This window comes from Pungitius pungitius, chromosome 5, assembly GCF_949316345.1.
Source record: "Pungitius pungitius chromosome 5, fPunPun2.1, whole genome shotgun sequence".
Taxonomy (NCBI): domain Eukaryota; kingdom Metazoa; phylum Chordata; class Actinopteri; order Perciformes; family Gasterosteidae; genus Pungitius; species Pungitius pungitius.
In genome coordinates, this window is record NC_084904.1 from 14,292,580 (window position 1) to 14,307,583 (window position 15,004).

Consider the following 15,004-nt stretch of genomic DNA (forward strand, 5'->3'; position numbering starts at 1 on the left):
ATGATTATGTGATATTGAACAAATGAAAGTGATACTGTTTGCATTGCTAAAACGGGGGGCATATCTTACTCTGCTGGAATTGGTGTCCTCTGGTTCGTAAAGCACCACCGTGGCGTTACTTGTAAAGCCAATTTCGCCATTAGCAATGTCAGGGGTGACAGTCAAGGTCAGGTTTAGAGGTCCCCCAAACCGGGGGCTGTTTGACTGAATTGGAGGATTTATTTCAACCAGCTCCAGTGTGTTCACCTAGAGAATATACAAGAAACCCAAGAAATGAATTGAAGGTTAAAACAGATAGCATGCTATTATAATAATAATTCCATATACAGCTTTCTCTTCACATCTACTTATTTCTGTTCTGTGGCTTTTAAAGACTTGTTGAGTGCTCCATTCACTGCTGTATTTACATTTTTATTGAAAGTATGTGGCGTGATTATGGTACTAACAAATGTGAAGGAGGCTTCTATTTAACGTTTTTGCTTGCTTTAAGAATTGGGTGTTGTTAGTTTGAAAAGTTGGGCAAATCCCATTGGCACATGCCAGATTTGAGTGCCAGTGTCAAACCGTTCACACATGCAAATGAGGCACTTCAGGTCTCGATGGAACAAATTTGCCAAGTACAAACAGAAGAGCACATTCTGTGCATGCTAGCAAAATGTTGCCTAGATTACAACTGTAAAAAAGGATATAAAATCATATGTATGGCTATATATAGACATTCATATGGTCAATTCACTGTATTAGGTTCTATTTGTTTCCAGCCGTGTTACCTGTATAAGGAAATGAGCTCCATTCTGAAGAAAGGCATCATTCCTGATTGGTAGTATGACGTTGACCATCCGTTCACGGGAAAACACAACATTAACAGACCTGCTAATATTCAGAACCTGGTCACCGGCCAGTGATGGGTCTATAGGTCCTGCGGGAATGTAAAGGGCGGTGAGGGCCACCGACACATCACCCAGTGTCCCTCCTTCTCGCAAGAAATTTAGCGACAGGAAACGACCCTCAGGTTGGCTGTGGATGCTTTGCTCTTTTGCAGGGTCAAAACGAAAAAGCCCATAGACATTGTCACTGTCCTGGATGTAGAACACAATCTGGGGGGAAAACAAGAAGAGGAATAAAATGTGGGCATGTGTTATATTTTGATTGATGAGGGAATGACAAAATACATATTCTCCTAATCTTGCAGAGAAAACAAAACTTTGTGGATGACTGGGAAAGTTCTGTTGATTAACTACAATCTTACGTATTGTCCTATTAGTCTGCAAATTGCCTTCCAGAATTGAAGTCAATTGAATCTTTAAATTGAAGATAATTCTGAAATGACAAAATGCTCATAATGAATACTTTAGCCTAATATTGTTTGCCTTGAAAGAGAATGGGTTTTCACAAATTTGACAGATGGGTCATAGGTGCACTGCACTGCTTATGGAGAGCAAGTCCGGGCCATGTGCAGAGAGGAGGAAGCCAATTGATCTTCAGGATATAAGAAAATAATTGCAATGAAGACCACATCTACCGTTAATCCCTTTGGAGGATATTGTTGTGCTTCCTGTTTGTGTGTGTAAGTGTCTTGGGTCACAAGAAGAAGATAGGAGAGATGAGGAACAGGCGTAGGAAAGAAAACAAGTGGGATTGAAAGTTGTAAAAAATGGCCCTGAGCTAACTTTAGAGTGGCATCCTCTTTAATTAACTCTTCTAGAGTAGTTTTTATGAGGCATATTTATTTCCCTGGAACCTATACTTGTCTGATGCATTGCTTGGCATGCCCACAATAGATGATATGCAGAACACTAAAACACAAAAAACAATTAATGCAGATTAAGTTATCCTACAGTTTTCATTTTGCTGAGCCTACTCTCTCTGCACACATAGCAAAAGGACTCTATACGTTTTCAACCTGAGGAGGTGTTGGACTGTGCGTATGTTTGAGTTTTTATGCATTTTATCTCATGTCTTTCAATATAACCAAGACTTAGATCGTCCCACTGCTTTTACATATGGCCAAGAGGCTTGGACAAAGATGGAAGCTATAAAAAAAAAAAGTCACCACTTCACCCATGTTTTCTAAAAACGAACACACAGACACCACACACACACACACACACATAGTCGGCCGGCTGTTTCTGCTTTGTTTTGATTCAGACCCATTAAAGAAAAACCCAAAGTGACACACTAAGGGGTCAACTTTTTCAGAATGTGCCAAGTTTGCCACTGTGCCTTGCAGGAGGTCACACACCAACACTCACACGTGCATAACACATGCAAACAATCTGGATGTTCCCATTCAAGTACAACCTTCCATCATTTTTTCCTTTAAATACAAACTTGCAATTGCAACATGTTATGTAATGATCATTGGCCTATCAAAAGTCTCCTCCAAACTTACCTCCATTGGTTCGTCGACCTCCGCATTTCCAGTTGAAGTGTTGTTTAGCAGCTTGAAAACAAAGGCCTCCGCTTCTTCGGGTAGATCGTCTGCCACAATGTTGATGGGAATCACAGCTGTCACCTGACCAGCAGCAAATCTCACCGTCCCCTCTGCAGGCTTTAAATCATCCGACACTGGCGAGCGGTCACTCGAGTTTCGACTGATGGACCAGTTAGCGGACACGGCACCATAGCTGCCTCCATTTCTTACGATAATGATTCCCTCAAATCTGGGGAAATGTTAAAGATACAATAATCTTTTTTTTGTATTATGATGCTCATATTGTAATAGCAAACAGTACATATGTCAGGACACTAAGACACCACAACATTTGTAAGTTAACCAACCTCTGTGTCAGGTCTTCATTGATGATTATTGGCTGAATGACTGCGCTGCTGCTGATTGACAGGACACCATTGGGCTTATCGTTGGGCTCGATGGTTACTTGCACAGCGTTGGGTGGTACTAGCACAGCATCCCCTCTGATACTCTCCTCCAGCAAGACCAGGTGGAAGGATTCTGCTATTTCTGGCACAATGTCATCAGTGATTTTGAAAAACAGGCTGGTCTTGTATACAAATGGAGGGAATATAACAGTTCTGGATGGCTGGAGGTCGAGGAAATCCACAGCTGGTGTGGCGCTGCCCTGTCCTCGACTGCTCACCACCGTGTATTCTACAGACACCTAAAGACAGTATAGTACAGATGGTTTATATACAGTGGTTTTATGCTCATTTTTCTGCAATAACATACATTGATGACTGAACATCTATAAATATGCACACACTTATTGTGCTCTATTCTTATCAGTCCAAAGCTTAGGTGAATAAATAACTGTATTGAAAGAAAGTAACCTCGGTGTCAACAGAGCCGACAAGTGGACCGTCTTCTGTCAATCGGCCACGGGTCACATTAAGGGCAATGATTCCAGCGGACTCTGGTACTGCCATGATAGAGTGGAAGAACCGCAGTGGGCTGTCATTACGCCGAATTCTGAGCTGGACACTGCTGGCATTGGGCCTGAGGAGGGCTCCACCTGCTACAGCCGTTAGCCTGACTGAAAACACCTCATCATCCTCTGGGATCTGGCCAACAAAGAAAAGGAAACACATTCACATAGTGTTGTAAATTGTATGCAGCAGTTTTTGTCCTTTAAAAGCGTTGGAAAATTTGGATATTCCTTTTAAATGCAAAAAAAAAGTCTGTAAAGACGATAAATGGACAATGGAGTGACTGGCACATGTTATATTTTCATATCCATATCCATTATAAAGTAATTTGTATGTGAAATGTTGGTGCATACAATATATGGATCAACTTCAAAGCATCGTCAATACCTCGTCATCCTTGATGAGGATACTAAAATTTACAACAGATTGTCCCACAGGAATGGTGATGTTCCCTCTGTCTGGACTAAGGTCCTCAATGGCGGGGTTGGGACCTTCAGAGATCTGAACAGGAGAAGTTACAGTGATCATCCATCATACATCAACATTACTTTAATCTGGTGAAAATTTATAACGGAGTAAAAAATATTTTCTACCATGCAGTTATACGTTGCCACTATGATTATACTACTATTATATGACTATACTCTAAATTCTCCAAACTTCACAAGATTCAATGATGGATGTTTAGCCATTGGGACAAACTACAAAGATCACACTCAACACACTTAAAAAGGCCAACATGTCATAAACATATCCATAACAGTGTCCTTTTAAATACTATAAAGCTCTTTGTCCTGGGGGTTGTTAGTGAACAGATTATTGCTCTCTCACCTCAAAGTTTACGTTCACAGTTCCATATGTTCCCTTTTCTCTAGTTAGGGTGAAAGGCACATAGTGGTTTCTTCCTCTTGGTTCCACTACTACGATGTCTTCAGTCTGAGGTGAAAAGGTTGAAACAGTTAAACAAACAAACCCTGTCAGTTCAATCAATTTCATCACAGTTTCCCAATTATAATTTATGAAAATCTGAGACAAAGCACAAGGTATTTGTTCTTGTATGAATTTGACTTGTCTGTGGAGTTGTTTTTACATTTTTTTCTCTTTTGTTTACAACCCCAATTAAAAATAATCTGCCACACAAATTAAATCAATCCTGATAATAATACATAATACAAAAAACAAATAACATTGAATCTCAATGTGTTTGGTTTGATACATTTTTGTATATGCAGCAATAAAAACTACATTTTAGAGCATTATAAATTAAATAGCACATTCGAAGTCTGCTGTATTGCAGGGACTTAAAATGCCAGGTTAATGCAAATGGGGGAGATGAGAAAGCAAATAACTGTAATAAAGGATTTCATTTAGTAGCCAAACAAAAAGGCATCTCTCAAGGCCAGATCTTCATTGATTCTAAGCAAGCAAAATCAGCATCTGAGACCATCTGGGGGGGGGGTAGGACAAACAGTTTTACTACAGTAACCATGGAAACGCTATAAACCTCCACTAATAAGTGAGTCTCTTGGTTTTAATTACCTTTGGGAACCCCAAACCACTGGATTGTCACTTCTACCACAATAGTAGCATGATTGAACCACTCTCAACGATAGTGGGGCCAAATAACTCCAACCCTGATCCTTTACTTTCTACAACTATTTAGTAATATGGTAATTGGTCACAAATGGAAGTGCATGATTACGCTGCAAGTGCAGGTCTGTGTGGCAACAGCAAACCTTCACAATATTGGTAATCACAGGTATAAATCTGATCCATACTTATATGAAGGATTAATGTTAGTTGAAATGTATATGCAGGGGACTCTAAGAGGTGAGACAAAACTGATTAAACAAATGGATACAAGACACGTGAGGATAACAGAGATTTCTTACGGAGTTGAAGCCAACAATTCCAAAGGCATTGTCATTGGACAGGATGGTGATGGTTGCCTTATTTGGTTTTCCCAGTGTAATGCCATTAGATGAGCTCTGGAAAGCAGGGACAAATAAGGGGATTAGATAAAACCAGGCTATTTAGTATATACCAGAACACATCTTAACCCCCCCCCCCGGGCCAACACCTGCGCTCTACTTATCTATTGTATTCACTTCATTTCTCTACTCCCACTGAGAAACCCTGATGAGAAGTCACTAAGACAGGAAGTTGTGGTTTGATTTGTCAGGGTAGCTACCAGCAGGACGCCTCCTCAGGACTTGTGCTGTGCTCTGTGATTAATTAGCGTAATTTTCCAAGGCTTCCATTAGTGATCTTACCTATGTGCAGGCATTGCGTACAACGAGAGCCATCGTATGATAAACAGAAACATAATTTGCTCACCTGAAACGATTTGTCAGTTAAATAGAATCCAACTGATAGCTCTTAGTACAACAGCTTGCAGGAGTGTACACATTTCAGTGTGAGAACAGGCCAAGGACAACATGAAAAACAAGAAAGTGCTTAGGCCTCTGCATTCATCACTCTATTCAAACAGGGCTTTTCCCAGATGTAACAAGGCTTTCTTTGCACAACTGAGCTCTTGAAGCGGTCAACTCACAGACACAGAATACTCATGCTTTCACAAAGCTGAGCCATGGAGCAGCTCACACACATACGCACACATTTACTTCTGCCCACTGCCCGAATTATACTCAGATACACACTGATCTGCACACACAAATGTAATGCTTAAAAGCCAGCTTTGTTAATGTTTTGCAGCCCTACATGAACCCCGATCTAACATTGGCTGCAACGCACTGTGTGACTCTACCTTCTGCTCCTGCACAGCACTGTCAGGCTGCACCTGCTCTGGTCCGAGACAATTCTACTGTTTCTATAGAACTATACGTCTTTATACGATTTGTTCCGTCATAATCACTTTCAACAAAGAAAGTACAATATATTTCTATTGAAACTCCTTTTACAGATTTAATTGTAAGAAAGATGAATGGTCACTAATCAACCCTTAATGTATGACTTGCGCTTGATCTATGACACCCCTTGTAGAGCACATCCATCCTCCTGACAGTCCCTTAGTAAGCTGATAGGCAAGCATTTGGCCAAAGCTTTGTCTCCCCTGTAGTGTAAACAGAAGGGCTAAGTGGGCCTCATCTGGTCTTTCACTCCAGTGCACAGCTAAATATGGGGTTGTACTACTGAATTTTAACCAGCTGACACAAAAATGCAGCAACTTCTCAAAATATTGAGGAATATTGAGAAAATCACTTGCTAGCAGATGTTTATGCCTGTTGCTGTTTTACATAGCTGACATAAGGGATTCACACTGACACTTTCTCTTGGGCCGTTTAGTAAGGAATAGGACAGCAAGAGCAGGCCCCTCTAGCTCATCAATCATACATGACAGGTAAAGGCTAAAGGAAACCATGGAGATCGTCTCTAGGCATAAGGCATCCCGGACTATGATTGCTTTGATATGGATTTACTATGTACTGTATATCCATTGAAAATCATTTTCAAATCTTAAAATGTGTATGGCTGTTATATAATAGTAAAAGCACAACGCAATTCTAAAAAAGAAAAAACTGAAAGTGATCTCTCCTTTCAAATAAAACAGTAACTGGACTTGAAGAAAGTAGCTTTTTGCACTTTCCCTGGTTAAAAGAAAGTTTTGATATGCTATAAAAGAGTTGAATGTGCATGTAGTTTATAGTAAAGGCTAATGTGTCAATTGGTGAATACACAACACATAAATAAAATCCTTGGATCGGACATGCCCATTGAAATAGATCAACACAGTGAATAAGTGAAACGCTTTAATCTACTGTGTGATCAAACTGTCAAAGCCCCACCCAGGCAGCCCTGGAAAAGTCTTATAGTCAGAAACATCAAAAGACCCTCAAGCTCTTGCAATCGCTGTCGCGCCCTCTCTCCATTGCTTAGTAGCTGGGGTTAGCCTTTAAGATGGTCAGGGACAAATAGAACAGTGGGACTTCGTTTGAAAGGAAGCTCGGAGCTCTACAAAGCAGAGTGAAGGTAGTGTAGGAGGAAGAGGAGAGCGAGTCACCGCCAATCAAGAAAGCGACATCCCAAAAAAGAGTAAGCACACGCAGACATACGAAAGGCATGTACCTGTAGTATCAGGTTGAAGGTAAATGTCTCGTCGGCTTCAGGCAAGTCATCATCTCTTACAGCAATGAAGATGGTCTTGTTGGACTCCGTGGACAGAAGGAATGCTGCAGCATTAACAGATTCAAAGTCCCCCGTGTTCACTCCCTCCAGCTGGGTAAAACAAGCAAACATTCAATTGTATCACTTTTCATTTATTTGGATAAAAGATTCCGGCTTTGTAGTGTGTTTTCATTTGTTATTTTATTTTACAGCAGAGAAGAAACCCTAACTTCTACTGGGGCCTTCATCTGCTTGCTTTTGAGTTGCGCTTCTGTCTATGCCCATGAGTTTCCTGCATGGAAGCCAGATATTACACATAATAATACTTAGTAATATGTATGGGAAATATGAAATATCAAGACACAAGAAACTCCCTAAGCACACTGTTCTGCGGGTCCAGCTCTTCTCAACAGAAACCCACTGTGAGCAGCTGACACTAGCCCCCACGAGAAGGACTTAAAGCCCAAATCCACTCTGTGACTTCAAATACAAACTGTTTCTGCTCCCACACTGGTCTAGCTTACTGGCCTTTGTCTGCCATAGAAACAAACAGGGCATTGATTCTCTCTTTCACTGGACATTAACACGGGACAGTTCAGCAATATGGCAAGACAAAAAAAGTCTTCCGGTGTCCTACCAGAACCAAAGCTGTCACATTCACCGGGTCTCCCACTCTCTCCACAACCAGCCGGATCACAGCCGTGTTGCTCTCGTTGACAACAAAGTCTGTCTGCCCCAGGAACCGCAGTGTGGCCGACTCAGACGTGGTGCCAGGGATGGACAGAGCCAGAATCAACCCAGCTAGCAGGAAGACAGGGAGCATTCCTATAGAAAAGGGGGAAACGACAGTAAACATTGACATAACGCATAAATTGAAATAAAGCAGAAGCAAACGAGAGAATATTTTCAAATTGGGAAATCTATGGAGTTTATTCCTAATCAATGCAGTGCCTACACACATTTTGGAATTCATTTACAGTAAATGTATAAGAACAGCTTCACACCTACTCATCCCCCCTTAGAATTAAAACATATAGTCAGTATTTAATAAATAAAAAGAGTATGATATAGATGCTAATATGAATAAATGTGAAGCTACATTTCTGGCTGGTCTAGAGGATTCATAATATTATTTCATAATTTCAAATGCTTTTGTCCTCCTGTTGTCACAACTGTTAAAGCAGTCGTGTTTTCCTCTCAACCACATCAATGTAATGACCTGCCAAAATAAATGTGATCTTTCAAGTAGTTTCAGAAGTTTGGATGGCCTCCCATTCAATTCTGCTCTTTGAACACACTCATCTTTCTCCAATAATAATTTCTGCTCCTTTGCTCCCTCCAGTCATCCACCCTTCTTTTCTAGACCCTTATTCCCTCCACTCTGCTCTTGTCTCCTCAGCTCTCTCATCCAGACTAATCCTAAAGCTGGATGAAGAAACGGTGAGAGTTGTCATGGTTAACACAACAAAACAACACTGCAAGAAAAAAGAGGTGGAGCCAGTTAATTTGCAGCCATTCTGTCCTGTCTTTTCCCTTCGTGCTGTGTCTTCTCCATCCCGTTCATAATCTGCACCACACCGCATGCTAATAGCAAAAAAATGTAAAGTCTGTAAAAAATATATAATTACAACATCTCAATGCCAAGGTTAAAACAGGACATCAGCAGCTATATGGGGAATTAAGTCATGTTTTGTTTTCAAAAATCATTTAGGAAAGTTGGGCATTGAAAATACCCCTTTTTTCATATGTTCCATTACTGTTAGAGCGATTTGAGCGATTCTCAGTAGTAGTGTGTGTTTAAATAGCAACCATCCATCAATCAGTTTGTCAGCTAAGAGAGTAAGACACAGCGTTAAAAGTTATTGGTTGACAGCTACATTCAGAATCAATTAATGCAGATGTGAGGTGTGTGTGTGTGTGTGTATGTATGTATGTGTGTGTATGGCGCTGGCACTACAGAGGTTGCTGGGAAATCCATCAAAAAAGGATTTAGAGCTGGTGGCGCTGGACAGTGGGGAACATGGGGTGAGGCTAAGGGGGAAGAGAGGCGAGTGTGTCGCTGGACAAAGAGAGTAAATCCTGTTATTCGCCCTGCTCTCTCTCCTGGGGTCGGGGGCTTCCTGCACCTCTGACTGAGAGCTTGAGTGAAAAGCTGTTAACTCTTTCTCTTGTATCATCTCACTGGAGCCGCCTTACAGTGTAAGTCGGCACTAGTCAAGGCTGTACTCTTACTGGGAACAGTGTACCCGAGGGCGGGTACAATTTTACTTTCTAGTGTCTACATGCATGATTAATTGAGTCATATTTGACAGTAAAGGCACAGAATGTCTGTATGGGTAGTGGCAAAATCTCTTTGACCACAGCCTATTTTTATCATATAGAATAAAGTATCATAATATTTTCTCAGTCCCTCTGGGGCTCATTCTGCCTTTTTAGGTTTTCAGATTCAAAGATCCAATTTCCCACGCAGTATTTCCTCCGTAAATCTGTGTGCCCTTAAAACCTCCCCTCTACAAACATCGCTTCAACCACCATTTTCGACAAGAATAGTAGCAAGCATTCAACCCCCTCTTCCAAATCTGAAGGGTGGTCCTTTTCGCATCCACTAATGCTGCACTGCAATACAAAACAGATGCTGTGGGGATGGAAGAGGTCCGCTTCGTTCGCGGCAAGGCACTTTTTATGGTGGCATCACGCGTTGTGCCAATCCTGACCCCGGGGGTTAAAGGAGGACCAATGATCTGTCCGTCAAAGCAAAAGGTGGCGTGCAGTGCCTGGCACAGACCTCTGACATTGATAAGGCTGGGAGTAAGAGTCCATGTAGAGAGGTCCACAGGGACACTGCTCTATGCATGCATGCACACACAGACTCGCACAAACACAGGTTTGCATACATGAATGCATCTGCAAAAACTGGCACCGTCAGCATATGCAACCAAAATGCAAGATAGACAGCTGGGTAAAAGGCCAGGACACTGGAGAGTTCTGAAGTAAAGGAAAACACGCTGTCCGTCACAAATACTGTGGGTCAAACAAACGGAAATTAATGGGTTAGGTCTAGCCCACAACACCACAAATTAAGGAACCTCACATAGCGTAAATCCCAAATTACTTGCATTTTAAAAAATATTTTATATTACATTACTTTATTTCATGTGCCCACAACCTGAATCATTCTCCACAAACAATTGCAACAAACGTTTCTATTTGAATCAGATTATTATCTTAAGAGGCCTCGACCTTAAACTTATGTTCAAGGCAGAGTAGTTTTGAATTGTGGTCTTCTTGCACAAGCCGGCTGTGTGCTTGCAGGAACGTATCTCAGCACCGGATATTTAGCTACAACAGGAGTTCCACTAATTCCACTCATTGCACCGACTAAGCTAGATCAAGGGGGAATAATATATAGGTAACACAAAAAAGACATGTTAGTGTTAGTGTAGTGTAATATTGCTAATTAAATTCCTGTAGGCATCCCATAGGTATACAATTCCAATCACCCCTACCTATCCAGTGATTTCTCTCTGTCACACACCTTATCTCTGCAGGATCAAACTGCACAAACACCATGACCAAGCAACAGTGATAACATGAGTGCTGCTCAGTGCTGGTCACCGGTCAGGTGTAAGAAGCCTGGTTCACAAAAAACACACCTTTGGATAACTTGCACACACACACGCACACGCGCACACACTCATTGATCTAATGGATATCCCTGTCAGAGGTGATGAGGAGGTGTCCGGTTGCCGGGCTGCTCCTGGGGTCAGAGCTCCGCGCTGAGGCCTCTAGGGTTTCTCCTGCTCTCTGTGTCGCAATCTTTAGCATAAATTATTCACTGCGACCCTGAGACTTAACAGTCAGAGGATGATAGTAAGTGTGACACTGCAGGATTCACTGAATAGCACGTGCCATGTGCTGTTAGTTGTTGGTCAGGGAACCGGGCTCTTGATATAATGACAGAATCCTGCGAGCTGTCACAGTCATGTTTTGGAGTGAGTGATTTGTTTTTAAAGTGATGCCTCCATTGTTGCCTCATACAGAATCTGTCGACCATTTTGCTACTTCAGTTCCACCTCGGTAATGTTTAATCATAGCCAAGCAACTTTCACTGAGAATACCCTGTATCGGAAGCTTTAAAAAGGAAAGAAAAAAATGTACTTCCTTTTGGGTAGAGGGTGTGTGGGATAAACTGTATAGTTTGGATCAAGGGCTTTCCCATGAGCCATCCTTGCCCTGAGGCTGGTCCTTCCACGGCCGTGGTGAAGAGCTTGTGGTTATTTCTGGCAGTTAGTCACATGCACCCACTTGCACAAACACACACACACACACACAGACAGAAAGTGATTTCCAGTTGTTTGACACTGAGGCCTTCAGTGGGATCTCATTCATCAATCTTACAGCTCTGGTCGGTGATCTGGAGTCAGTCTGGCCACAAAAAGAAACAGCTCTGTCATTAACATCTGCTAATAAAAACAGTGTTCTTAGAACATTTGTGTCTCCTCAAGATAAATTCACGCTTAAAAACTCACCATGCAAACATACAGTAACTGAGGAAAACTAATGAGTAAACAGCAACACAGATGACGAACAGTGTGTGTAATATATACAACGTATGTTTTTAGTGCTTCGCCAACTGGCAGAAGCAAAGTTTGCGCAAAATATCATTCAAAAAAAGAGTTTATTAAAGTCATTGATCCCATAAACACAAAATTAAATGGGGCAAATCTCATGAGATTAAATTTGCCATTGTTTTGTTTAATGACTACAACCAAAACGCTATCTATTTTAATAGAAAGGCTGCACCATTCGTTCAGTTTGTATTTATAAGTATACGTGTTTGGTCCAAAACCGTCACAAAGCCTCGTCTACTCCGTTTATTGCATTGTTTTCGGGTTTGAGCTCCACTTCACGCTAAGCGATGCCACCAGCCACCAGCGCGTCTCGGGCCCGGCCACAGAAACCACCTACGGGCCCGTCTCTCACCCCATCGGCTGCCGTACCCGGTCAACTCACACGCCCATAATTGCACTTCACATGTAGTTTCTCCTTCTAGTATTTTTAGATGAGTGAATGTTCTCGCCATAGGGAGAAAATGGGAAGAAGAAATTAAGAAACTTAATAAGCAAGTAGAGCTAAAACATACATCATTAAATCTCACAAAATACTGTGTGCTACTTGGCTTATTTTTGGAGAGCTCTCCCGTAAAACAGAATTCTATTTATTTTGAGGAGAAAAACAGAAAACCTACCATTAGTCCTAAAAGAGGGGAGAAATATTTTAGGAGAAATAAGGGTGGCAGGGGGATGAATTGTAGCCAAATTATGGCATCGCACATAAAGGGAACAGAAAAACACTTGAGTGAATTCTCTAAGGAACAAAAACGCATGAGGTCAGCCTTCCATCTATTGTCAGACGATACTTTTCAACCAGGCATTTCTCCTTCAGGCGGAGGAGGCTGCCAATCAAGTGTGCATTTTACTGTGAAAAAAAAGAAATAGAGAGAGGCAGAGTTTGCCTGAGGTATTGTCCTCTGGGCCGTGGTCGGCTGCTCTTAAGTTGAGCCAATGGAATCTCGCATCCCTAACTAAAAACAAGACTTTTCTTCTTCTCTAGTGGGAAGGAAGAAATATAGAAAGAAGAATGGTTCCAAGTGGGTAGGAACCAGTGCATGAACAATTTAGAGCGTTTCCCAGTTCGAGCATTGGCTGACTGATTAGCCCGTACAACACACAGTGATAGAGGCAGACAGAAAAGCCCTTTAAGGGGATTAAACAAGGTTGTGCTCTCCACAGCCTCACACACCAAAGAGACAAATTAGAAAGGGTATTACTTCATTGCATGTAACAAGTTGGGCCTGGATGAAATGCTAATTGCATTTCAAAAGAGTTCCCAAAAAAGAGGACGGGGGAGTATTTTCACGGGAGGAGAAGCGGGGCTTGACGATTCACTGAGCAGGACACAATTTTAAGGAGCAGGCTTTTGTTCACTCCTTTATGTGTTTTCTGTGCATTTTTTAAAATTGCCACAGTTCTCTAGTCTCTTATTTCTCCCACTTTTCGGCATGCTGGCCTCCTCTCCAACAGAATCTAAACCATCCTATTCAGCCGCCCTTCTTTTCTCTCTGCTCTACTTTATCACTCCTGAACAAGGACATACACAGTACACACATCCTGGGTACAGTAGGTGTGGGAGAGCCCCTCTTTCTAAGGGCCAGATGGCAAGATTGAAGAGGAAGCAAATCCCTGAAGTGTGGTCAACGGATTCTTGTTATTGTACAGAAAAATAATAAAAATGGTTGTGCTGATCTAGCTCGCCATCAAACTTGCTGTCGTTCCGCACATGAACACAACATACATGTACGTATATGTGAAAAGCTGTCATAGCTTTTGTTGAATGATATTTCCATGTAATATAAACATCTTTTCTTCCTCAGTGTTTCCCAGATGACACGATGAAAGAAACAATGCAGGGTGTGTTTTTCTATTCATCATGCCTGTTTTTTGTTTTTTATATTTCACTCACAAAACCGTGATCTATAACAACACACACCCACAGCCAGTGGATGAACACATCTTTTTACAACAAGATCATCCACCCCCACCTATTGGAGGAATTCCTCTTTCACGATGGATGACAGTACAATGAGGGAAATGAGAGATAAACAGAGAAAGACATGGGAAGAAAGGAAGAGGGCCTGGTGTAAGGGCCGGGGCCGATGGGGGGTTGCAGAGTATGCGTGTGTGCGTTTGGATGAAATAATACAGAATGGGTCTGACACACACATTAGGGTGGCGGATAGATGTAGGGTAATGATGTGAACTAAGAATATTGCTGGGTTGATCTTCGAATCATTGACCTGCATCAACAGGTTTATGTTTTAAAAACGCATGCAACCCTTCGGTCTCTCGTTCTCTCTCTCTCTCGCGCGCTCACACACACACACAAAGTACCCGGTGAAAGGCAGTAACAAAGAATGGAAGGGTATAGGGATGGATAGGCATGATGTCCTTACAGTCGAACATGAAGTGTGACCCGCTCAACCTGACCAGTCTATATTAGGACAGGAAGCAAGGGCTATTATGGGTGTTCCACGTGGCTCCCCCAAAAGCATCTCGGCGAGGCAAAGTCATGGGAATTTTATCGCCCTACAGAAAGACCCATGTGGGGGTCTGCGCGTTTAAAGAATGGGATCGGTGAAGAGCAGCCAAACACAGTGTTCATTTATCAAATAAGACTGCGGGAGCAGGTTTATGGCTTCAGAAAAATAAGTCATGCAATGATCAAAAAAAAAAGAGAATTCCTTCTTTCAACAGTCAGTGAGACTTAATCTAATTTGTACAAACTACAGAGTCTAGCCGTGCTAATGTGAACCAGAGGAAGCAGCTCCTAAATGTTCTTTTACTTCTCGATTTTTGGACATTTGTGAGAGGGATGTCGCTCCGTGGGCTTCTTGCTGATTTTTCAGTTTGCAAGTTGAAATGAAACATCGCAGCTC

The 15,004-nt window shown here is 41.9% G+C and overlaps 1 protein-coding gene across 1 annotated transcript in view; it reads right to left on the bottom strand.

Moving 5' to 3' along the window:
* Positions 1 to 15,004, bottom strand: part of adgrv1 (adhesion G protein-coupled receptor V1) — an 83,432-nt gene that overhangs the window by 64,985 nt on the left and 3,443 nt on the right. The window contains exons 2-11 of the mRNA XM_037482640.2: positions 8,147 to 8,334; positions 7,471 to 7,620; positions 5,277 to 5,372; positions 4,216 to 4,320; positions 3,772 to 3,885; positions 3,289 to 3,519; positions 2,782 to 3,119; positions 2,393 to 2,663; positions 771 to 1,097; positions 70 to 246 (exon numbers count right to left, since the gene is read on the bottom strand). Coding sequence (XP_037338537.2) covers positions 70 to 246; positions 771 to 1,097; positions 2,393 to 2,663; positions 2,782 to 3,119; positions 3,289 to 3,519; positions 3,772 to 3,885; positions 4,216 to 4,320; positions 5,277 to 5,372; positions 7,471 to 7,620; positions 8,147 to 8,332 — 1,995 coding nt within the window. The 5' untranslated portion in view covers positions 8,333 to 8,334. The remainder of the gene's footprint in view (positions 1 to 69; positions 247 to 770; positions 1,098 to 2,392; positions 2,664 to 2,781; positions 3,120 to 3,288; positions 3,520 to 3,771; positions 3,886 to 4,215; positions 4,321 to 5,276; positions 5,373 to 7,470; positions 7,621 to 8,146; positions 8,335 to 15,004) is intronic.